This window comes from Thamnophis elegans, chromosome 3 (genome assembly GCF_009769535.1).
Source record: "Thamnophis elegans isolate rThaEle1 chromosome 3, rThaEle1.pri, whole genome shotgun sequence".
In the NCBI taxonomy this organism is placed as follows: domain Eukaryota; kingdom Metazoa; phylum Chordata; class Lepidosauria; order Squamata; family Colubridae; genus Thamnophis; species Thamnophis elegans.
Window position 1 is genome coordinate 59350677 of NC_045543.1, and position 25721 is coordinate 59376397.

The 25721-nt window shown below is 41.2% G+C and overlaps 1 protein-coding gene across 1 annotated transcript in view; it reads right to left on the minus strand.

The window, feature by feature from the left end:
* Nucleotides 1–1493: 1493 nt before the first annotated feature.
* The window catches only part of SMC2 (structural maintenance of chromosomes 2), a 35094-nt gene continuing 10866 nt past the window's right edge, over nucleotides 1494–25721 (minus strand). Inside the window, 16 exon segments of the mRNA XM_032212450.1 lie at nucleotides 1494–2185; nucleotides 3670–3817; nucleotides 4600–4760; nucleotides 5435–5551; nucleotides 6056–6256; nucleotides 7242–7436; nucleotides 7967–8113; nucleotides 9519–9712; nucleotides 10970–11094; nucleotides 13594–13729; nucleotides 14678–14879; nucleotides 16203–16322; nucleotides 17491–17629; nucleotides 17831–17948; nucleotides 18897–19001; nucleotides 19004–19055. Of these exon segments, the coding sequence (XP_032068341.1) occupies nucleotides 1994–2185; nucleotides 3670–3817; nucleotides 4600–4760; nucleotides 5435–5551; nucleotides 6056–6256; nucleotides 7242–7436; nucleotides 7967–8113; nucleotides 9519–9712; nucleotides 10970–11094; nucleotides 13594–13729; nucleotides 14678–14879; nucleotides 16203–16322; nucleotides 17491–17629; nucleotides 17831–17948; nucleotides 18897–19001; nucleotides 19004–19055 (2352 nt within the window). The 3' untranslated portion in view covers nucleotides 1494–1993.

The following is a 25721-nucleotide window of genomic DNA, read 5'->3' on the forward strand; positions in this document are numbered from 1 at the left end:
TTAATTGTTCTTCCAGGAAAGTCTTCCTTCCAGGTTGTATCTCTCTCTGACAAACTTCCAGCAACTGTTTCTTGTCCTACCTCAGGTAGGAGTTGAAAATGATTTGATTACATGATCTGATTACTGTCAATCTAAAAACTCAGCTCCTTTGACAAGTCTATAATGCTGGAAAACCTATTTGTGAAGGTTCCCCCAATGTAAAATAACATTACCATTGGGTATAAAGAATTGGCTTTATATGATACCCTCTTATCCCCCAAAATAAGACCTCCCTAGATAATAAGCCCAATTGGGCTTTTGAGCACATGCACTAAAATAAGCCGTCCCCTGAAAATAAGCCTTCCCTACAAATATTGCAACACAGCAGCAGCCATGAGGTGACCACGCTCACCACTTCCTGCACCTCAAAAATAATACTTCCCTGAAAATAAGGCTAAGCGCTTATTTTGGGGATCAAAAGAAAATAAGACCCTGGCTTATTTTCGTGGAAATGTTATTGTTGTTTTAAAGTCTTAAAAGTTATCTGTAAGAAGCTGGTGTGTTTGTCTCCATGCTGTCAAGGGCAAGGCGGACAATGTAAAACTAAAAATAATTTTATCCTTGAAACATTTAATTAACTATTAGTAGAGTAGCTGCTTGAACAGAATTAAAATTCCATTTAATTCCCCTAGTAAAAGGTTAAATACATCATTACTCCAAGAAAATGTAACTCCATAAATTCCTAAGAGGCTTCTGTTGTAGACTAAAAATGATGTGCTGAAGTTGAGATTGTGCCAACCAGTTTTAGACCAGCATGTTACACATATATGATATAGTATCTAAATTTGGATTGAATAAACTATAACATGGTTTATGCATATGAACTCAAGCCAATATAAAATAGAATATTTGCTACCTTAGCCAAAGGTGATAAACTGTCCCACCATTTAATACCAATTCCTGATACATTTTTAAGGCTACATAAAATTGGTGAAGTTTCTTTTCTTCTCCAAAGGAGTGGGTAAAAGGAAAAGGAGGCTTGTTTTACAGGCACTCACCACTCAAACGGTCCATATAAAAGTTAATATTTGAGCAGTTGAACTTTTTAAGCTGAAATCAGGATCTCCTATTTTCTATTGGTGAGTCTGAGAGTGGATCAGATCCCCCACAAAATGGCTGTGAGGTTAATCAAAGTCTGACGTGAAACCTGTTTCAAATGGTGTTGTGGCTCCTCAATCTCTTACCTTCCCAGCATGCAATGCACTTCTACCTCATTCATTTATTCATTCATCTGGGCAAATGTTACAGTTAACAGCCTTCTCTTCTTCCCTTCAGCCATTTCCTGCTTTCCAAAAGGACCACTTTTCTAATAGTTTGGGACCTCCAGCTCTGAGACAATAACAATAACTAAAAAGGCTTCAGGTAAGCCACTAAACCAGCTTGCTCATATAGCAATCCACATTAAGTTCTAGGAAATACAGTTAAGGAAATCCAACAGCAAATAAAGGCAGTATCTGAGAGGATTTTATTACTAATACAAATATATAAGGACAGATTTTGCTGCTATACAAAAACACATTTAAATTTAAAACAAGAGCACAGAACTCAGAGTCAATGTTACATAGTAGTACACAATTTTATAATCTTCTGGTTATGTAGTATTTATTTTATATGGTTGTGCATTCCTGGCCAATAAGTAGTTTGCTTTATGGAAACAGGTACATTTTATGGGGATGATTTTGTTTCTTAAACAAGTGCAAGCTTTTTTGTAATGAGAAAAAAAATAGAAGAGATATTTACAAGTCTTTAAAATATTTCTAATCTAGATTAAGAAAAATAGCTGCATTTACAGATTAACCCTTCTGTACCTCAAGATGTTGAGTACAGAGAATCTCAATGCTCTATAGAGATAATACATCGATATTGCTATGCTAACGAAGAGGCATTTCTATATTTTAATTGCATCCCATTTTCTCTTTAAAAATATAAGCGAACCACCAAGCTACAAATATTTTTAAGCATCCACTGGTATTTTTAGTCTCTTTTCTTTCTTGCTTAGTTTATCGGCTCTTTGTTGTGCAGCTCCATTATTTCCGTTCTGAGACTGTGTATATCGTGCCACGGTAGAAACACCATCCAAAAATTTGGTCTTGTACAATACATTTGCATTGTTGAACATACCATCCTTCAATGAAACTACAATAAACTGGAAGAAAAAACAAAAAAATCATGTTAAACTATTAAACTAGGCTTTCAGCTGAACCTAGCGTTATCTAACTAGTTATGAAAAGATAAAAAAAGTAAAAATAACCATGTTATCAAAATGTTAATGTACAAATTTTATCCAGACTGGACATCATCATAGCATGTGAAAACAAACAAGATACTTAAATAATACATATTCATGTATATATTTAAATTATTTGTATTTATACTTAGAGTTTGAAACACTCTCTAAAATGTTACCTTTTCGAGCCTCTGATTAAAAAAAAGGTTTGAAATAGTTCACAACTCTGAAAATATCCTAGGACTATGCATTAGAAGAGTTAGCTATTTTGAAAAAAAGGTCTCTAAAGAATGTCCAGTTTTTTATTTGGGATATTAGTAATTAGCAATTCTTCAACTTTGCTGAAGTAAAATAGCCGGCATGATAGTGAGAGAAAGTTACCTATACTTCTGTGCACCTTGAAAAAACATGCATTAAAAAAGCAGAGTCAACGAAGTGTAACTGCATAGATGGCCCTTGTTTAACAATTTGTTCAACAACTAAACTTGTGATGACAATGAATGAATGGTATTTACAAGGTTCTGGCCATCTCACTGCCCTCCCCCGTTCATGTCATTGAGATCCAGATGTTCACCAATTGGCCCAGATTTACAATGGTCACACTTTTCCAGTCATGTGATCACAATTTGCAACCTTTCCTGCCGACTTTCCAATAAGCAAAGACATTGGGAAAGTTGGCAGGAATTTGGAAGTTATGATCATCTGGGGTCCTCACTTAACTGGTGAGGTCCTTGCTTAATGATGGTAGAGCAGTTGTTAAGCGGTGCAGACACATGACATTGTGCTTTTCCACCAATGAAAATTCCCATCCCAATTAGTATCCTTGAGAACTACTTGTAGGTGCTGACAAATGGCCTACTAATTTAAAGGCAAAGACCCTTTCAAATTAGGCACAAGGCTTCCAGTGATTCCATGGAAATATCCATGTAGTCTTCTCTACCACAGTATAAAACTGGTTTGCTACTTCAGCACTTTTTTGAACTCTGCAGTCTACAGGGCTGGGATTTCCTGTTGGTCTCACATTTAAGTTCCAATTAGACTTGACCTCATTAAACTCTGAGAAGCAAAAATAAAATAAATTCAAGAATCAACCAATGACTTATGGCCACTAAAATGAACTGTATGTTATGCAAATTGTCTTTACACAAAATGGATTTTTTTTTTTATTTTTTTTGCCCATATATAGTGGCAGACCACCAGAAGCTGAGAATAGGGGGAAAAAAGCATTTGTTTTATATGAATGACAACCTAGGAGAATAAGGGATCCAATTCTGGAGCAAAGACATAGGATCTGTTTGTCTGTAAAGCAAATTAATTCAGGAACAGATTTCCCCTAGGGTAAATAGAGAAAAGAAGAGTTTCAAAACTTAGTGCAGAAGATGCTTTTGGTAAATTGTTGATACCTGAGAGTGTCTGAAATGGGTCCGAAGCATCTGCCCAATATTCTGAGTATGTGAAAGATCAAGGGCGGCATCCACTTCATCCAAGATGTAAATGGGAGCAGGTTTGAAGAGAAGCATGGCCAAAATTAAGGACAAAGCTACAAGGGATCTAATATATAATATATTTTAAAAGAACCGTACAAAAATAAAATCCCATCAGTATGCTAACATCAAAGAAAATGCCTTGCTTTTTATCAGCATAATTTGTCAAAACAAAATTCTTGCAGCAATTTTAAGAATCACTCTTTTTTCATTATATCTATCAAACTGAGCTCTTGATAAGATTCTAATTTTTAAATTTCTCCTTTATACTTTTGCTCCCTTTCCTCTTTGTATGCAGAATAAATTTTATTTCATTCTTACTCTGAGTCTACTGTTTAACTCCTGGTGACATTAGCAATTTGTCACTGTAAAAAAAGGCATAGGAACCCTTTTTAAAAAAATATTCACGGTTATACAGAAGTTTACAAAGTATGAGGCACAGTTTGAAGCTGGATTTCATGTTGCAAATAAATGTACATTCTTCCAGGAATAAATATTAGATTTAAACACCTATCAAAACAACATATTCCACCCTGTAGTTAAAGATAGAAAATGTTCCATTTTTTGTTTTACTTCATTTACATATCATTCAATCCTGAAGACCTTCAACCAATAATAATAATAATAATAATAATAATATATATTATGGTTCAGGTACCCATTATCTTCTTGGAAGTAATCCTCCTTAAAACATTTTTGTTCTTTCTCTGGACTTAGGCATTTTATTTTGTTGCACTCAAAATACCCATGTTCTTTGCATGCTTTTGGATAAATGCTAGAAGAATTAAAAAGAAAAACTTCAAGCCAGAGTTGTCTTATTTTGTTTATTCTTTTTTAAAAAGTACTAACCTTTGGCCTCCACTTAATTCAGTTAAATTCTCCTTCCAAGTGTTCCCCAGGGCAACTTTAAACTCCAAACCATCAAGGACTGACTGCCCTTCAGGAGGTGACAGCATAGCATTGGCTCCTGGCAGAAGGGTGGAAAAAATGGATCCAAAGTCTTCATTTACCTAGAAAATTGTACATTTATGTCATCACAGAAATTAATTTGCATCCAAGGAATATCATGGAATCGGACGATTCAAAATTGTAGACCATTTTAGCCTAGCAATATTATGTGAATTGATTCTTGCTTCTCAAATAGGGTTTCCTCTTACCCCTGGGCCTAAATTATTCCTTCAAATTTGATTTGTGGGTGTTTAAGAGGAGTTGAATCCACTAGCAGAGATGTTCGAGACCATGTGAATGATTCCTGCAGTCTTTCCAAAAGTGGTGATGTCACTTTATTAAATATTTGGAGAATAATTATTTTAACCATACCTAGTTTTTACTAAAATGAAAGAAAATCTATTTTTGGTCTTGATTTCTCTGATTTTTTGGAATGCAGTCCCAGCACATCAATGATTACTCAAAATGAGGCTACAAGACACCCAAATGTGTATTCCTGCATTTGTAGGCATCATGTAATACAATTAATAAAGTCAGTAGATGATGATTCCTTGTTCACATAATTTTGTTGGACTGGACCTCTGGGCATGATAGGTGGGATGGTAATTATCAGAGTAGTACATCTTAATTAATTAAGGATGTACCACTCTGGATAAAATTAAAGGACTAAAGGATGAAACAAGGTATGATCTTGAGTCTGTTTTAAAATCTTTGGACAGGAAGCATTGAGACTTACTTTTTTCCATGCAATATTTAAAGCTTCATTTTTCTTTTGGTCAAGCTCCATAATTGTTGCAAGAATTTTAGATTTATCATTCTCAACAATTCTCTTCTTCTTCATCAAGTCATTGTACTATACAAGAGGAGAATCAGGATTAGGCACAGGATATACAGGCTAACGATATGCAAGGAATTGTTTTTGACTAATCTAGGAAAGGATCTCTGTCAATCTTTCTTGATATCACTGTTATCTATCAGAGAAAACCAGTTTTTGTAAATGCCTATCAGGCTACCATTGATTTACCATTTTACGTGAAATTAATTTTCATGTTTGCATAGGCATTCACTGACAGGATTACTGATGAATGCCTACAATGAATTGCATGTGCAAAAACCACCTAGATGGCCAAATGAACAAAAAAACATGTTACTTCCACATTACTCAGAGCAATGCTAGAAATGATACACAAATCTTCTCCAATGTGGTACCTTCTAGAGATTTCTAATTTCTACCATATGCCGTCTAGGGATTGTGGAAACGTGATTGCCCAGATTTGGGAAATGTTAGATTAAGAAGACTCTTGTTTATGGTAACATGGAGGGGTAAGGGTGGGGAGTGAAATAAGAGCAACTCAACTCTTTCTTCAGCTTCTGAAAGCATATTCATGGCTCTCATGTTGACATTCCTGCCCAGCTTCTCCTTCTTCTCCTGCAGTTTCTGAAGCCTCTGACCAGCTTCCTTTGGATTATTGGTTTTGAAATCATAAGCCGTGTTTGGCTGGCCAAAAAGATGTTTCTCTGAAGATATCCATTCATAGTCTGCAAGCATCTTAGAAACCTGCCAATATGCATAAAAGGAACAAGCAGAAAGCATTTGGAAATGTAAATCAATGCACAAATCAGCTGCGATGTTATCAGCATAGAAGCCTCTAGATTGCACAGTGCGGCACACAAGTCGAAGTTTCAAAACCCACAGCATTTTTGCTGCAACTTTCTGGTGAACTGAAATAATTAAAAAGATTTTGCTATTCCTTTCTCTGTTTGCCTGTTTTGAAAAAAATATCTTTCTGCATCATGCAAATATGAACAATATGAATTGTGACATAAAACCAGATAGTCTTTATTGGATGTCCCATGTACCTGTCACTGTAGGAAAAATATTTGAGTAGCATTAGGGGTTTAAAAGTACACCATCCTGGCCTTGAAAGAGGCCATTCTGAATATTCCAGTTACCAGAATCAGCCAGGAGCTTCAGACTTGACGTCATATATATTGAGACCTGAAACAGCCCATTTTGATGTTAAGAACGCACCATGGAATATTTTGTGCACACCTAAGCAACAGCATCTTTCCAAGGTAATAAAGATGCAATTCCTCAGACTTGGTTTAGTATTTTATCTGCTTCCATAAATGGAGTGTTCACTGATTTGGCTACACAATTACAGGTGTTTCCCAGTCAGGTAACAACATGAAAATATAAACAATTTTATGTCAAGAAATACACTTTAGTGGTTGAGGTTCATAAAAGGAAGTCCAATCTGGTGTGGGAGGTGACCCTAGATTTAAATATAAGTATAATGAAATTGAATAGAACTAATATGAAATTTCTCCTCATGTATTTAAAAAAATATTCCTTTCAGTCATAATTAAAAATTGCACCATAATATGGTGGCAACTATTGGAAGATTGTGTGTAACTGCAAGTTCTGTACCAAATTTGGGGATATGCTTTGAGATATTTGAGGGGCAAGTTTTTATTGACATGAAATATTAACATTATGAACTATAATTGTTGGCAGGGAAATAGATGTAACATTAACTTACTTTTGCTGAAGCATCCAAAGCCTCTCGCTTGTGTTTATTGATGTTGTGCTCTAGCTCTTTAATTTTAAGCTGCGATTCATTATTCTGTTCTTTATATTTTACGGCTTCTGCAGATTTGCCTTTAATTGCTTTATCTTGAGCTAGCACCATCTCTTTTTGCTTTGCCAGTTCTTCTTGTGCTTTCTTCACAGATTCCTGAAGAAGAGATATAACAGAAAGCTCCCCAGTCACACTACCACTAAACTAAAGGATAGGTCAATTTTTTTTAATTTTTAAGTTTAAATCTAAAAGACTGCAAGAAATTGAATTAGCTAGCTGGAGGTTCTGTGGGAGGCCCATTTAGAGGACAGGACCTCTACTCAGTGCCGTATATGAAGTATAGACCAATTTCTGATAACTACAGTAAGATTTGCCAACAAGATACTTAGGGCATAATGTGTTGTTCACTATGCAAGACTGGAAGCATTTAATATTGGAAAAGCTCCCCCCACCCCCCAAAAATGTTCTGTGTTCTAGGTAAGGCATATTTGGTTAAGAGCCAATTTGGTCTACTTGTTAAGGCACCGGGCTAGAATTCTAGTCCCGCCTCAGGCATGAAAACTGACTGAATGACCTTGGGCCAGTCACCATCTCTCAATCCAACCCATCTCACAGGGTTGTGAGTTGCAATAAAGGAATTAATTAATTAATTAATTCAGTATTTATTTTAGTAGTTAGAATGAGACTAACCTTATTTTTGCTACCTCAGCTGATATGGTCTCAATTTGTTCTTGGAATGATTTAATGGCTTCATTCACAGCCTCTATCTGTTGGTCATAGGAGGCTGCTTCCTGTTTTAGTTCTTGAAATTCCAAAACAAGTGCTTCAACCTCCTAAAAATATAATGCAGATATTAACAATATAATCTTATTCACATCTCATAAGAGTGAGTGCTGCCGAGTACAAAGGGGTGTCTGTATTAGTATTTAAAGGTTTGAGCTGCATAAATAATTATTGAAACTAATTGTATGGTGTGGTATAAATTTGGATCTCAGGGAGGAATTACATTTTGTTACATTAATGCAGGACTTCACTTATAGTTTCAGTTTCTTGTTCCATTATCTAAGAAGGATTTTTCGTATCTCATATCGGGACCATGTCACAAACGAGGAAATTCTACAAAGGAGTAATTCCCAAAGACTCTCTGACATAGTGGCCGAATGAAGAATGCGCTTTGCTGGACATGTTCTCTGCATGAGTGAGCAACATCCAGCAAAGACCATAATCAATTGGATACCACCAGATAGTCAGAGAAAAAGAGGAAGTCCAAAGAAAACCTGGCACCAAACATTTCAGGGAGATCTGAAACATATAAGCCTTAAATGGAAGGATGCAGAGACTGTAACTGCAAACTGAAAACTGTGGAGTACGCTTATAGACCAATGTGCTTAGACAGGACATCACCATCATCACTCCCAAGCTCCGTTTTCGCTGGCAGAGGGTTGCAGGAGGCCATCACAACTGAAAACACAGCTGGGAAGCCTGATTTTGCTGGCAGAGCGCTCAGTTCACCAGTCACCCCTGATATGAGTGATGTCAAACTGGCCCTGCCGACCCTGGCCATGCCCACCCCAGCCCTCCAAGGTCAACACAAGTCTGATGCGTCCTTCAATGAAATTGAGTTTGACAATCCTGGTATAGGGTCTGAAATGCTCAAGCAGAAGGTTGGACTAAAAGACCTCCAAGTCCCTTCCAACTGTTCTTCTGTTCTATTTCAAAAGATGACACAAAGTACCAAACAGAGCTGCTCTTCCTTCAGCATAAATTCCTTCAGAAATTTAACCACAAATAAAAAGGTAAAGGTTCCCCTCACACTTATGTGCTAGTCATTCCCTACTCTAGGGGGCAGTTCTCATCTCTGTTACAAAGCCAAAGAGCCAGCGCTGTTCAAAAACGTCTCCGTGGTCATGTGGCCAGCATGATTAAATGCCAAAAGCACACGGAACACTGCTCCCTTCCCACCAAAGGTGGTTCCTAATTTTCTACTTACATTTTTACGTGCTTTTGAACTGCTAGGTTAGCAGAAGCTGGGATAAGTAACAGGAGCTCACTTTGTTATGCGGCGCTAGGTATTAGAACTGCTGAACTGCCGACCTTTCTGATTGACAAGCTCAGCGCCTTAGCCACTGCATCCCTCTTGAACACAGATAGACAATTTTTTAAAAAAAACTTATTTACTGGTTGAGCCTATTTCTTTTCTAGGCTGGGCTTACAGTGACTTTGCTATCAAGTGTTTACCTGTTCCTTTTCCTTCATCTTCTTAGTGGAAGCATCGGCCTTTTTCTTGGCTCCATTCAGTTTCTGCTGGGCATTCTTCAGTTCTTTCTCCCTTTCCGCTTCAGCGTTTTTCATTTTATTTTCCAGCATTTTCAGTTTTTCCTCAGCCTTTTTTTGCACTTCTTTTGTTTTCTTTAGAGTCTCCTCACTTACCTCTAAAAATAGAGAGCTTTGATTGTAGTTTTATACAGAAATGTTGTACAACAGAAAGAAAATTATCCCTTTATGAAATTTAAGGAAAAAAATTACTATTCTATCTAAAATAATATCCAATGTCATCATTAATATTTTAAAATAATTTTAATTATGGATTTTTCCCATTTTGAGATCGTGGTACTTAAATTTTATTTAGATTACCATATTTTTTGGAGTATACAACGCACCAGAGTATAAGACGCACCAAGGTTTTGAAGAGGCAATTTTTTTAAAAAGGTAGGTAGGTAGGTAGGTAGGTAGAGGGAGAGAGAGAGAGAGAGAGAGAGGAGAGAGAGAGAGAGAAATACAGTTGGTAGGTAGGGAGAGAGTAGTTAGGTAGGTAGGTAGAGGGATAGAGAGAAATAGAAAGAGGTAGAGACAGAGACAAATACAGTAGATAGGTATGGAGAGAGAGAGAGAAGGTAGGTTGGTAGAGGGAGAGAGGGAGGGAGGGAAGAGGGAGGGAGGGAGAAAGAGAGAGAGAGAAAAATACAGTAGGTAGGTAGGTAGATGTTTCCAGGTGTATTTATCCATGTGCTGGAGAAGGAAATCGCTGACAATCTGCAGCACCTAAGACTATTTTTCTGCTAGCACAGCATTTGATCAATGTAATTCTCATCAATCAGTTAAAGAGCTTTCCAAAAGGGGGAAAAAAAAGTTTTTGCACTCTACAAACCTCCCAAAAATGGCCCGTTTTTCTTTTTTTAAAAAAGAAGGCATGAATAGCCTTGGGGGGCTTGCAGAGTGCTCCTGGGAGATTGGGAGGGGGGGCAAAAACAAGCAAAAAAACAGTCCATTTTTTGCAAAAACATGTTTTTTGTCAAAAAAAAATGCTTGCATAGCCTTATGGAGGCTTATAAAGTGTTGTTGAGGCTGTGGGGGGTAAAAATGGCCCATTTTTTGCTCATTTCTGCCCTCTCCAGCCCCCAGAAACTCTCTGAAAGCCTCCATAAGGGTATGCATGGCCATTTTGGTGAAGGGGCGGGGCTTCGTGAGGCAAAAAATGCTGTATTCGATTTATAAGACGCACCCAGATTTTCAGCCTCTTTTTTGAGGAAAAAAGGTGCATCTTATACTCCGAAAATATGGTATTTTATTTGCTTAAAATGTTTAAAGTTTTTGGTTCAAAGCCAAGTTTTCTTCCTAAGCAATATTTATAGGTTGTAATTCAAGACAGTAACATTTTTATAGTATTTACAACTGTTTTCTCTTCTCACCAATGGTTTTTTTCAGGGCATCCAGTTCTTCCTGATGCTTGTGATAAGTGCTTTGCTGTAACTTGGTTTGTAAGAGGTCAGCTTCTTCAGATTTCATTTCCCATTGTTGCTTCAGTTGATGATACCTTAACAGATGTAATGATTTAAGCACATATTTATATTCCACCAACAAAGCTTTTATACATTTGAAAACGGTTCATGTTATTTTCTGATTATGAATATAACGTTCCAAAATGATGTACAGCCTGCTTTAATTTTGTCAGATTTATAATCAAGAACACATAATATATTTGATAAGGGTGCACATAGTTCTCTTAGTTTTCAAAAGCAAAACTTTCATAGGCAGTCCTCATTTAATGACTATTTGTTTAACGACTATTCATAGTTATAGCACTCGATTAATTAGTTATGGCCAATCCTTGAAATTACAGCTATAGCAGTGACCTGGCAATCATGTCATTAAAATTAGATGTTTAGCAGCCCATTTGCATTTGAGTGTAGGAGACACTTTTGACAACCCCCACCCACTTCCCTCAATATCTGCCCATTTGGCTATCCTGTGTTCTGCTGCTACCCCCAGCTGGCCTTCACTATCTTCTTCCTCCTGCTGATGCTGTCCCTTTACAAGGCCATCCGCTGCATTACAGAGGCCGCATGAGTCCTTATTTTTTTTTTATTTATTGCACATTTATAGGCCGCCCTTTTCCCTGAGGGGACTCAGGGCGGCTTACAATCAAAAGGGAAAGGGAGTGTAGGACAATACAAAAAAAAGATGTGAACAAAGGTAAATTAAACAGTAAAACTCAACATTCACTCGGCATTCGGGAGGGGCGAAAGTAAACTTATCCCCAGGCCTGACGGGCTAGCCAGTTCTTGAGGGCTGTGCGGAAGGCCTGGACGGTGGTGAGGGTACGAATCTCCACGGGGAGATTGTTCCATAGTGTCGGAGCCGCAACAGAGAAGGCTCTCCTCGAGTAGTCGCCAGTCGGCACTGACTGGCGGATGGAATACGGAGGAGGCCCACTCTATGCGATCTGATGGGACGCAGGGAGGTAATTGGCAGAAGGCGGTCTCTCAAATAGCCAGATCCACTACTATGGAGCGCTTTATAGGTGGTAAGTAGGACCTTGAAGTGCACCCAGATCAACAGGTAGCCAGTGCAGCTCACGGAGGATCGGTGTTATGTGGGCGAACGTGGTGCGCCCACGATCACTCGCGCGGCCGCATTCTGGACTAGCTGAAGTCTCCAGATGCTCTTCAAGGGCAGCCCCATGTAGAGCACATTGCAGTATTCCAGCCTGGAGATCACAAGGGCTCGAGTGACTGTTGTGAGGGCCTCCCAATTCAGGTAGGGCCGCAACTGGCGCACCAGGCAAACCTGGGCAAATGCCCCCCCTGGTCACAGCTGAAAGATGGTGGTCAAAAGTCAGCTGTGGGTCCAGGAGGACTCCCAAGTTGCGGGCCCTTTCTGAGGGGTGTAGGTTTTGTCCCCCCAGCCTGAGTGATGGTATGTTGGTCAAATTTTTGGGAGGAAACACAACAGCCACTCGGTCTTGTCTGGGTTGAGTATCAGCTTGTTTGCTCTCATCCAGTCTTTAACGGCCTCAAGACCCCGGTTCATCACGTCCACCGCTTCATTGAGTTGGCACGGGGCGGACAGATACAACTGTGTATCGTCCGCATATTGGTGGTATTTTATCCCGTGCCTCCGAATGATCTCGCCCAGCGGTTTCATGTAAATGTTAAATAGTAGGGGGGATAGGACCGACCCCTGCGGCACCCCATAAGTTAGGGGCCTCAGGGACGATCTCTGCCCCCCTACCAACACCGACTGCGACCTGTCCGAGAGATAGGAGGAGAACCACTGCAAAACAGTGCCGCCCACCCCTATCTCCCGCAGTCGTCGCAGAAGGATACCATGGTCGATGGTATCGAAAGCCGCTGAGAGGTCCAGGAGAACTAGGATGGAAGCATGGCCTCCATCCCTAGCTCTCCAGAGATCATCGGTCAATGCGACCAAAGCGGTTTCTGTGCTGTAACCGGGTCTGAAGCCAGACTGGAAGGGGTCAAGATAGTTAGCTTCCTCCAAGGTACGCTGAAGCTGGAGAGCCACCACCTTCTCAACAACCTTCCCCACAAAGGGGAAGGCCCACTCCTTGCCTTGTCCAGGCACATGTCATCAACAGCAGGAGGAAGAAGGCAGTGAAAGTCAGCTGGGGCCAGCAAGGAGTGGCAGAGATAGGCAGTGGTGGGTGAGGGGGCAGCCAAAGGGCAAAGATGGGGATGAAATGAAGGCAAGTATGGAAAGGCAGGAGAGGCCTGGCATCCTTGCCTAACAATGGTGGGGTCTTTGCTTAATGACTACCAGGACTGATGTTGCTAAGTGGGGCAGCCATGTAACTTTTAGCTTAACGACTGTACCACTTAGCAAGTGGAAATTTTGGTCCCAATAAGAGTTGTAACATGAAGACTACCTATATACAAATTTAATCTTTTTATAGATTTTTGTCTAGAGGAGATCCAACTTTTTCATGTATTAATTTATAAAAACCAATGATACTGAACTAACTTCCTTCCTATTCCCAGAGTTCCTGAATAAATAAAATAAATTGGTCGGTGCGTACTTTTCAAGAGTCACCTGTAGACTTGCTATCTCTTTTCCCGTCGCCTGTAGCTCAGCCTCTTTTTTCTTCAATTCATCTTGCACTTCTTTCATTTCTTGAAGTTTGGACAAAACTGAAGCAGCTTGAGACCGGGCACCTGGTTTACAAAAGACAGAATTGCATACATGAAAACTAGTTCAAATATGTTTGCAGTATTACTTATTTGTTCAAATCCCAGCACAGAAATCTTTTGGATTCCAGACAAATGTCATAATACTGAATCTGTGATACCTGGGCAACATAAATTCTCACAGCATCTGACTGCAATGATACATACAAGATGATATTGGTGGATTATGAAGATCCTAGAACGATCTATCCAAGAGTCTGTAGAGATTCTCAGTCATCCAGGTCATGGTTGTGCCAAAGGTGCTTTTTCAGGAAGCAAGTGGACTTGTTCTTTTTTTTTTGAAGATGTTTCACTTCTCATCCAAGAATCTTTTTCAGCTCGGACAGGATAGCGGGGAATGAAATTATTTATATTCCCCTTTCAGACAGGTGATCATTTGCATCTTTTTAGAGGGCCATTGAAGCATTTGGAGGTTTATCTGTGTCCTCAGGGTCAACTGAGTAGTGCTCTTGGTTCCTTGTAGTCTGCCATTTTTCCTCTGGAAATCCATTCCTACTCGCATTCAAAGGGCGTTCATCCTGAATTGTATAGCTAAAAGTCTGTAGAAATAAAGTCCAAGTGCTTCCCTGCCCTCCAAAAGGATACAAATGACCAGCTGTCTGCAAGGGGAATATAAATCCTTCCATTCTCCACTATCCTGGAGAGCTGAAGAGCTGAAGAAGCTTCTTGGATGAGAAGCGAAACGTCTTCAAAAGAAAAAAACAAGAAAGTCCAGTTACCTCCTGAAAAAAACACCTTTGGGACGATCTATCCAAGATCCTCATAATAGGTTGGTCACACAGGTGAATTTACACATGGAGGTTTTGGACAAGCAGATAAATGCAGTTCAGTAAAAGAAAACTCGATATTTTCCTTAAATATACAGAGACTTGTCAAAAAGTGTACTGTAGTAAGGAATAGAAAATTAGCCAGTACCTCCACTCAGTGTGCCCTGAGGATCAAACGTGTCTCCACCTAGAGTGACTGTTTTTGTCATTATCCTTTTGTCAAAGGTGACTCTCTTGGCATTATCCATGTTATCGCAAACCAAGGCCTGCCCAACATACTCCATTGCCTTTTGGATTTCAGAATCATAGCCCACCAGGCTAAGGGCCAGATTAACATTGTTATCACCAACCTAGTACAAAAGAGAAAGTGCAAACTTCAGGAAAAGAAGGCCTGACTCAGGATTTATTTTTTTCTAAATTCTATGATATAAGAAAAGTGTATAGAGATTTGTTTTCAGCTTATGGTCATTATATCATAGTCTGCTGCTGTTCAGGCAGAAGCTACTTATAAACATAGACCAGACTGCATCCTAGTGTGGTAATTGGGATATACAAAACGCAGCATTGAAATTTGATGTCAAGGAAATCTGTTTGCCTCCTAGAATGTCTCTGTTGTGGGCCAGTCCTGAAGGCTGAGGAAGGCTTCGATGAGGCTCTGCATTGGAGGCAGAGATGGGGCCAAGGCCATCTGGCAGTTTTTAGCTGCCTTCAGAGCTAGACAGCAGTGAAGCAGAGGAACAGGTGGAGCCTGTTCCCAGTGTGTGCATGTGGAGAGCTGTCAGAAGAAAAGGACAGCTAAGAAATCAGGGTCAACTTGAGAGTAAAGCCACAAGTGGATGGTGAATGGCCCCTCCAATAGGAAATAAAAGAGGAGCCAAAGGGGAGTGGGCTTTTGCAGGAAACAATTCATTCGTTCGTTCATTTGTTTCAGGAGTGTGAAGATCTATCCATCAGAGACTCTGTGCCAAGTCTTTCCTTGCATAGCACTGCATTTGGAAAATATTTACATGGCAGCTTTCCAAGCGAGATAAGATCTGTGGTCATAAATTCACCTTTAAAAGACTGTTTACCAGGCCTTTGCTGAATGTGAATGAGGAATTCACATTCATTTAATAAAAGGAGTTTTGTTGGGACCAGGATTCTGCTTCGTGATTTTTTGTGGAAGAGTAGGTCAAAACAGCCTCATATTCCAAAATCCTGCAAACCATTTTCTCTTCTGGAATATTTTTTATGGGAAATTACAATGTCTTTTAAAAAATGGACGATAATATTCCAAGAGAAAAATGAAAAATTCCTCCCTAAAAATAATGCATTTGCGCTGAGTGGTAACTGCAACTCCCAGCATTCAATGCTGATTGTGAATTCTGGAAGTTGTGATCCCCACACATCTGGGCAACGCTATTTGAAAAGGGTTAGTGAACTCCATCTATTTTATTCTCAAACCTACTACTGCTAAGATAATCACTTTGCAATTGAAATATTAAATTTAATATCATTAAAATAAATTACACTTTGATGTAGATATGTATTAAGAAAAATAAAGAACAAGAAAATACATATTAAAAAATAATTGTCTGGTTCATAACAACATGCAGAAAGCCGAGAAAGAGAATTTTTTTAAAAAAACTTCTCAGTATAGAAATATGTTCAAAACCTCCACAAAAGAAATATACCAAGGTTTTGGCCACTTTGATAGTTTCTTTTCCAATACATCTTGATGAAATTTTATTCAGTGGAATAATAGTATATCGACGTTTCAGTTCCCCTTTTTCTAACAGCTTTTTTCCAGTAACCTAACAGAAAAGAATTTAAAAAATCACATATTTGCTAATCCATTTTATCTCCAGCTACTACTGCTAAACTTATTACAAAAATATAGTGTTAAAACATGTCTTTTAATTTTTATTAGGATTCATCTAATTTATCATTAAAAACTATATACAATATTATATACATTGTACAGGTAGTCCTCAACTTAAGACCACAATTTGGCCCAAAATTTCTGCTGCTAAGTGAATCAGTTGTTAAGTGAATTTGTCCTATTTTACAACTTTCCTTGCCACAGTTAAGGGAATCAAAGCAGTTCTAAAGTTAGTAATATGGTTGTTAAATGAATTTGGCTTCCCCATTGATTTGGTTTGACGGAAGGTCTCAAAAAGTAATCATGTGACTCTGGGACACTGCAATCCACATCATAAATATGAACCAGTTGCCAAGCATCTGAACTTTAATCACATGACCATGGAAATGCTGCAACGGTCTTAAGTGTGAAAAATGGTCATAAGTCACATTTTTCAATGCCATTGTAACTTTGATGAGAATTATCTATATATTTTTCTCACACACAAACTCTGTCTACACCCAAGGATGTCAAACTGGTGGCACACAGACCAGATGTGTCATGCACAGGCCACTCCCACCCCAGCTCCGCAAAGGGACAAAACATCACAAAACATGAGTGTGATGCCATACGTTGACACCGTTGGTCTATACAAATACTATACAGTAAAACCTCTGGTCACAACTATAATTCGTTCCTTAACTTTGGTCGTAAACAGATTTGGTCGAGGCCTAAACCTAATTTTGGAAATTTGGCGCTTACAAAAAAAATGGCCCTGAAGAGAAAATCGGCTGCAAAAAAAAATATGAGAATTTTTTGGTCAGAACCTGATTTGGTCATGGTCAGAAGCGTTTGTGACCAGAGGTTCTACCGCATGCAAGTTATTAAATATAGTTTAAATGGTCATCTTAAATATTGCAAAAATAATACAATTAAGAAATGAGAACTCTTTTTTAATTTATCAGAATCATATTCTTAAGCAATTACAAGTATATCATTCAGATACACTCGTTAATACAAGTCTAGCTCCTATTTGCTATTAGATCTGTATTTGGTTTGCTGTTAAACAATTGAGAAAAGACCAGAAGTGATATGTTAAATAACATCTTTGAGAAACGCACCTCAGTGTCCACCACAACATTATAAAGTCGACCACCAGCCACTACTTCTAGTGCTGTTGCTGTAGAAACATCTTTCACAGTAATCAAAGACGCAACCAGTCCTTTCACACGATCTGCATTCCAGTTTGTTTCTGGATTTCTTGAAATCAATTAAGAAATTGTTTTGTGAGAATACATCAATGCTTTTAGTATGTATATTTCATTGATACTAAATAATATAGTGAAATCTCTTGCCAAAAGACAGAATGTTTCTTCCCAGTTTCCAAGTTCAACTGTAAAACATTTTAACATAATTCTTGTCCGGGAACAGAAAATACAATTTAATGTTCTGTAGTTTCACCTGTAATCAAAGCGTAGATTGGGGAACCTGGCCAGGAAAGTTTCATAGGATTCCCTCAAACGATTTACCACACGGGATAACTCCTTTTGCTTTTCTAAAAGACGTTCTTCTTTTTTATCTGGAACAGACAAGGAATAAATAACATTAGGATTCAGAAGAAGCTGATTAGACAGAAACATAACCTGATATAGAAGCTACCTAATATAAAATGTGCAAAATGGGCACCATCCAGAGGAGGTATTCAGCAGATTCTGACCAGTTTTGGAGAACTAGTAGTAGAAATTTTGAATAGTTTGGAGAACCGGTAAATACCACCTCTGACTGGCCCCGCCCCCATCTATTCTCTGCCTCCCGAGTCCCAGCTGATCGGGAGGAAATGGGGATTTTGCAGTAATCTTCCCCTGACACGCCCACCAAGCCATACCATGCCCACCAAGACACACTCACAGAACCGGTAGTAAAAAATTTTGAATCCCACCACTGGCACCATCTGTTACAAATTCATCATATATTCTAGCTCATATAGATGCCACATCACACACCTATGTACTGGTAGTCCTCGACTTATAACAGTTCATTTAGTGACGGTTCAAAGTTACAACAGCATTGAAAAATGTGATTTATGACCATTTTTCAGTTAAGACCTTTGCAGCATCCCCATGGTCACTTGATCAACATTCGGTTGCTTGGCAACTGGTTCATATTTATGACCATTGCAGTGTCCCGGAGGGTCATGTGATCACATTTTGCGACCTTCCAACAAGCAAAAGCAATGGGGATGCCAGATTCACTTAACAACTGGGTTACTAACTTATCAACTGCAGTGATTCACTTCACAACTCTGGCAAGGAAGATCGTGAAATGGGTCAAAAGCCACTTAACAAAGGTCTCACTTTACAACAGGAATTTGGGGCTCAATTGTGGTCTTTTGTCGAGGACTACCTGTGCTACTGTTAGTGTAGAAGATGTTCAAATTGAGCCTGGGGTTATTGTCCTCCAAGTAAGCAGCAATTCGTCTTGTACAATGTGTAAAACCAAACCCCTCCGTTCGAGAAAGCAAACAAACCTTCATAGTTGAGCTCCTTCATTTCGTGTTCAAGTTTCTCTTTCTGCTTCTCAGCTGCTTCAAAGGATTCTTGATCTTTCTTGTAGCCACCATCCATTTTTTTACTTCATTTTGTTTAGTCTTTAGCTCTTGCTGCGCGTGTTTCAGTTTCATCTGAGCCTTAAAAAAAAAAAGAAATGTTTAGTGTGAAGTTAGGATTCAAATGTTTTACTTTGGAATGAAGTTAACTTTCCTAGAAACAGTCATAAAAAAGTAAGCATTGTGAAGATTCTGCCTTTATATGCACCAAACATCTTTACAAAGGCAGGAAATGTTGGCCATTTAAATGGATAAAACTGTCAAAGGAAGATGGTTCTGACTGTAAAGAGCAGAACGGGAAAACCAGAAACCCCTTGAAACATAAAAATGAGCCTGAAAATGTCAGCTCTGCCCTCTCTACAGATATCTTTATGAAGGATTCCCCAGAAACAGGAATGGTTGCCCCCAGGTCCCAAAAGTTTATCCAGTCTGGTAGGGAAACAATATTTCATGCAAAGATATCTTATAATAGTTGAAGGTAAGACAAGAGCAAATCTGGGCCACAGAAAAGAGTTATCCTAATCCTAAAAATAGGAAGATGTGCAAAACATCTTATATAGCAGTGATAGCTAACCTTTTTGTCATCTTGTGCTGAAAATGTGCGTGCACACCCATAATGAAATGCATGTGTGACATACACACCCCGCATGCCCTGTGTATGCAAATGCAACCCCCTTATGTGCACTCCGCACATCGAACGTGACTTCCCCATGTGCCTCGCCCCCACATATGCGTGCATGACTCCCCGCGCTCCCTGGGCATGCACGCACAACTTCCCTGTCAGCCTCCGCTTTGCTGCTGCTTCGGCTGCCATTGAAACGGGGAGGGGGGGCATGGTATTTGGGAGGGGACTGATTGTTGTGCTGGAGGAAGATTCTAGATTTTGAACTGTCCACCTTACTGCGCATGTGGAGGAGGAGTGTTTCCCGCCAAGGCCAACGGAACCAGCATTCCATCCTGGTGATGCCTTTCGAAGTTATCTCACACCTGACAATTGGGAGAATTATGATTGGACTGTGCACAGGATGCCAAGGGGAGGGGAATGAATTATACAATATATTCGCTTTCACGCCTAAATAATCAGACTTCACTTAGCTTCGCTTCTATTCATTTATAATTAGTAAAAGTACACTTGATTTCTATCAATGGAGTCCTGTGGTTTTTTTCCTGATTTTTGAATGAAGAAGGGCTGACAATAAGCGAAGTCTCAACCTCCACCCCACCAGGAGCTACAACCTACTGAGGGGGTGTTCTCACAAGAAGAAAAAGAATATCTTTGCATGTGAGTGATGAAGAGGAAACTGAAGGGGCGGCAGCAGAACCATCTTTAACTGAAAGGCTGGCTGATCTAAGAGTGGAAGAGCCTACTGTTCGTCCCCAATGGACTTTGGGTGTGGGGCAAAAAGAGGAATCTGAGGAGTTGGATGCAGGAGTCACGAGAAGGAGACCGAAAAAAATCAGCAGAATGGGGTGACCGGAAAAAAATCAGCAATGGGGTGACGCTGGGGACGAGGATTACAAATTGTTCCACGCCATGCGACTCCTTGAGGAAGCTATGTCCGAACGCAAAAACTGTGGGAGAGCACTGGAAAGGGAGCAAGCTGAAGAGTTTGAACAAAGGTACTCCATGCATAGGTTAAGGGAGGGTGAAGAGGCCGAGGGGGGTTGGGAGCAAGGAAACCCAGAACCAGCCTCCCCCCCCAGCTAGGGCCGCTCCAAGAGTAGGGGGGCAGGCGACGCTGATTGGCAAAAGTCCCTCCCTTAACAGTGAAATATAATGGCGATCCCAAGAAGTTAGGGTTGTTTGCCATACAGATTTGGAACTATATAAATTTATGGTCCTGATTTAGAAACGGATGATATGAAAGTAAGAATGGTTTTACTCTCATTGGAAGACAAAGCGGCCGACTGGATGGTGGGCTTACACCAATGCAATTCCCCTCTCCTGAGAATTTTAATGACTTTATGGCTGCAATGAAGAGGAGGTTTGATGACCCATGATTGAGAAACGTGGGAAGGTGAAATTTATGGCCCTGAAGCAGGGTCATAGACCGGTAGCTGAATATATTCAGGAGTTTCAACAGCTGTCAGCCTATATGAGGGGATGGCCAGAAGACGCTTTGTTAGATCAGTTTGCTGGGGGATTGAATGAAAAAATTTACCAACAGTGCGTTAACAGACACCTTCCCCGCCGAGTGACTGCTAGGTATGAACATGCAGCAGACATTGAGTTAGATTTGGCCAGACTTCAATGCATGAAAGAGGGAGAAGCGGAGAAGTCGCCCCCCCCATCGGCCCAAAAAGCCCCTGCTCGCACTAGAAGCGAAGGGAAGGGAAGCTTCGCCGGCAAGACAAGCCTTTCACGTGCTTCCGCTACGGGAAGGAAGGCCATCGCGCCGTGAATTGCCGCGTTAAACTGGCTCAGACCGCTCCACCCCACCCAGAAGAGAGGGGAGGGCAAGCAAGGCCCGGGAAAGAAGAGAGAGGCTGCGTGCGCTGCTGAAAATGTCCCCCAGCATTTCCAGCCGGAGGAGGAGGAGGGTGAGGTTACCTCCAGCTTGTCTGATGAATCAGATGACGACCGCTCGCATCGTTGGGTGAGTTCAAACAAAGGCCTCATGTTGATCCCTATTGAATTAAGGGTGCCATCTGCTGGCGAGACTGAAAAGCTTTTAGCTCTGCTGGACTCCGGCTGTTCTCGCTGTATGATTAGTCCGGCGATGGTAGAAAAACTGTGGTTGAAGTTGAGGACTTAAAAAACCCCTATTGTTTTTTGCCAGATTGATGGTTCTATTGCGGGTGGGGCCCTGCTCTTTTTCTACTGAGCCGTTAGAGATGAATGGGAACCCATCAGGAGTTAATCACTTTTATTGTGGCACCTGTCATGGACCGGCCCCTTATTTTAGGACTCCCCTGGCTTCGTAAATGGAACCCTCGCATTAACTGGAGGAAGGGGTGGCTACGCATTCGCACTAGCGCGACCCCTGACAGGGAGGTTGAAACCCCAGACCCTGATGATTCCAACCCCACTTTGCAGCCAGGGGGCAGGAGAGAATCGAAGGGGAAGAGAAAATTCCGAAGGAATATTGGGATCTAAAAGGAGTCTTTAGTGAGAAATCTTCTGATAAGCTCCCTCCCCACAGACCCACTGATTGCACCATCGAGATTTTACCTGGAGTGGCGCTTCCCAAGCCCCAGATATATTCTATGTCTCCTAGGGAGATGGAGGAAATGAGAAAATTCATTGACAAGAACTTGGAGAGAGGTTTCATTGAACCAGCTAGACCCAAGGTAGCAGCTCCTGTGCTCTTCAGAGAAAAGAAAGATGGCTCTCTCAGATTATGTGTTAATTTCAAAAATTTAAACAGTATCTCTGCCCAGAACCTCTATCCATTACCACTAATGAAGGACATGCTAGCCCAACTGGGCAAGGGCCGCATTTTTACTAACCTGGACTTACGGGAGGCATACTATAGAGTCCGGATTAAGGATGGGACAAGTGGAAAACAGCTTTCAACTGTCCCCTGGGCTGTTTCCAGTTCCGTGTGATGCCATTTGGCCTGCAGGGGGCGCCTGCGGTCTTCATGCAATTGATTAATGAGGTCTTGCATGACCATCTTTACAAAGACGTTATTGTATATTTAGACAATATCCTTATTTACGCAAACACGTGAAGAACACATCAAGCTGGTGCGTACGGTGCTGAAGAAGCTTCGAGCCGCGGAGCTTTATGCCAAATTGTCCAAATGTGAATTCCATCAGGAGGTGGACTACCTAGGCTATCGTATCTCCCACGCAGGTGTGGAGATGGACCCCGCTAAGGTCAAAGCAGTCACTGAGTGGGAGGCCCCTCGTACACGCAGGCAGTTGCAAAAATTTTGGAGTTTTGCCAATTTCTATCGCCAGTTCATCCCTTCTTTTGCTAAGATAGCTCTTCCCATTACTAACCTATTGAAGTCCAAAGGTGGGCCGAAACCCAGACCTAGCAAGCCATTGGATTGGACCATGGAATGTCAAGCCGCTTTTGAGAAGTTAAAACGACTTTTTGCCGAGAAACCGGTTCTGAAGCACCCGGACATGGATGCACTATTTGTAGTTCAGGCTGATGCCAGCGACGTGGCGGTGGGGGCCGTATTGCTTCAGGCCAATGATCAAGGTAACTTGCAACCCTGTGTATACACCTCTTGCAAACTCACTGACACAGAGAGACGTTGGGCTATCTGAGAGAAGGAGGTGTTTGCTGTTTGTTGGGCTTTGGCCACATGGCGCCATTTTCTAGAAGGCGCTAAGCATCCATTCGAGGTGTGGACTGACCATAAGAATTTAGAAGCTTTGAGAACTCCCCAGAGACTTTCCCCTAAGCAGATGCGCTGGGCTCAGCATTTCAATCGTTTTAATTTCACCCTGAAATACATTCCGGGGGGAAGAACTTCATGGCTGATGCTTTGTCCAGGCTCCCTCAGTACAACTGTTCAAAGCTCAGCGTGGTCCAGCCGGTCGTTCCCACGTCAAGCCTTGCTGCTCCTGTGGTTACTAGACAACAGGCACGTTCTAAAGTGGAGATGTCCCATGATTTTCTCTCCAATCTCAAGAACGCCCTCGCTCATGATGAGTGGTTCCAGCAGCATGTAAATGAATGCACCATGATGGATGAGTTAGCAATAGCAATAGCAATAGCAGTAGACTTATATACCGCTTCATAGGCCTTTCAGGCCTCTCTAAGCGGTTTACAGAGAGTCAGCATATTGCCCCCAACAATCTGGGTCCTCATTTTACCCACCTCGGAAGGATGGAAGGCTGAGTCAACCCTGAGCCGGTGAGATTTGAACCGCTGACCTGCTGATCTAGCAGTAGCCTGCAGTGCTGCATTTAACCACTGCGCCACCTTGGCTCTTGTTGCCATGGATTGGGGCGCAACTTTACGTCCCTGCATCTCTTCGTCTGGTGGTTCTCCAACGGGCTCATGATTCCCGGATGGCGGGGCATTTTGGTTTCGTGAAGACGCTGCATCTCGTGAAACGGCAGTTTTGGTGGCCTTCTTTGAAAAAGGACATTGAACTTTATGTCGCCAGTTGTCCCGTTTGTGTTGCCGGCTAAACGCCCGCCGGGGAAACCGCAGGGTTTGCTCCAGACTGTGACTCGCCCTGTCGCCCCGTGGAGGGAGATCTCTATGGACTTCATTGTCGAACTCCCTGAGAGCCAGGGGCACACCATTATCTGGGTGGTTACCGACTTGTTCTCCAAGCAAATCCACTTCGTCCCTTGCCCCACGATTCCATCTGCTAAGGCTCTTGCAAAAATGTTCATTTCTCACGTTTACCATTTACATGGGTTGCCTGATCGCATCATTTCGGATAGGGGTGTGCAATTCACCTCCGTGTTTTGGAGGGAATTTCTTAAGCGGATTGGCTCCGCCCAGGGCTTAAGCTCCGCCCACCACCCTCAGACTAATGGGGCTTGTGAGAGGACTAATTCTGTTCTGGAACAGTACTTACGTTGTTTCATCAACTACCAGCAAGATGATTGGGTGGACTTGTTGCCACATGCGGAGGTGGCTTATAATAATTCTGTGCATAGCAGCACTGGTTTCACCCCTTTCCGGGTAGTATCTGGACAGGATTTTGTGCCTATTCCTGAAGTTCCTCGTGAGCAACCGCATGTTTCATCTCTCTCTGAGTGGAGTGATCGCCTTCGGCATGTTTGGCCTTTAGCACTTCAAACTTTGGAGGCTGCGCATCGCGCACATAAGAAACAGGCAGATAAGAAACGGACTGAGCCTTCTGATTACAAAGTGGGTGATCAGGTTTATCTGTCCACCAAGTTTCTTCAAACTACCCAGAAACCCAAGAAGTTAGGGCCTAAATATGTTGGCCCATTTCCTATTATCAAGGTCATCAATCCTGTTTCCGTTCGCCTACAGCTGCCTAAACACCTCAGCTGGGTCTATCTTGTTTTTCACGTTAACCTCATTAAGCCTGTTTGTTTTTCGTCTTTACGTCTGCCTGTTGATCCGCCGCCCGCCCCGCTGTTGATTGATGGTGAACAGCATTTCAAAGTTCACGAAATTTTGGACTCCCGCAGGCGGCGGAATCGTATTCGGTACCTGGTGGCTTGGAAGCATTTTCCCCTTCTCATGCCGAATGGGTGGACAAATGTCCGGGCCCCTGAGTTGCTCCGCCAGTTCTATTCTGCTTATCCTGACAAGCCCTAGTTTTCCATATTTCCTGACTTTCTCTCCCCCCCCCCCTCTCTCTATATTGTATTATATATACAATATTTATTCGCTTTCGTGCCTAAATAATCAGACTTCGCTTAGCTTCGCTTCTATTCATTTATAATTAGTAAAAGTACACTTGATTTCTATCAATGGAGTCCTGTGGTTTTCTTTCCTGATTTTTGAATGAAGAAGGGCTGACACTCCCCATGCATGTACATATGTCTCCCATATGCGCTCCCATATGCGCCTGCAGTCTCCCATATGCGCCTGTCCCTACGCATGCGCTGCAGAGACCCGAAAACCAGCTAGCCAGCAGGAGGCACGCACGCATGTGCAATGGAGCTGAGCTGGGGTGCCCGCAGAGAGGGCTTTGCATGCCACCTGTGGTACGTGTGCCATAGGTTCGCTATCATGGTTATATAATGTTTTCCCAACTCCACATTAAGGAAACAATGATTTCCAAGAGAACAATTTGGGCAGCCAACTTCTTCCTCCACCTGTAATCCTCAATTGTAATCCTTGGCAATCTG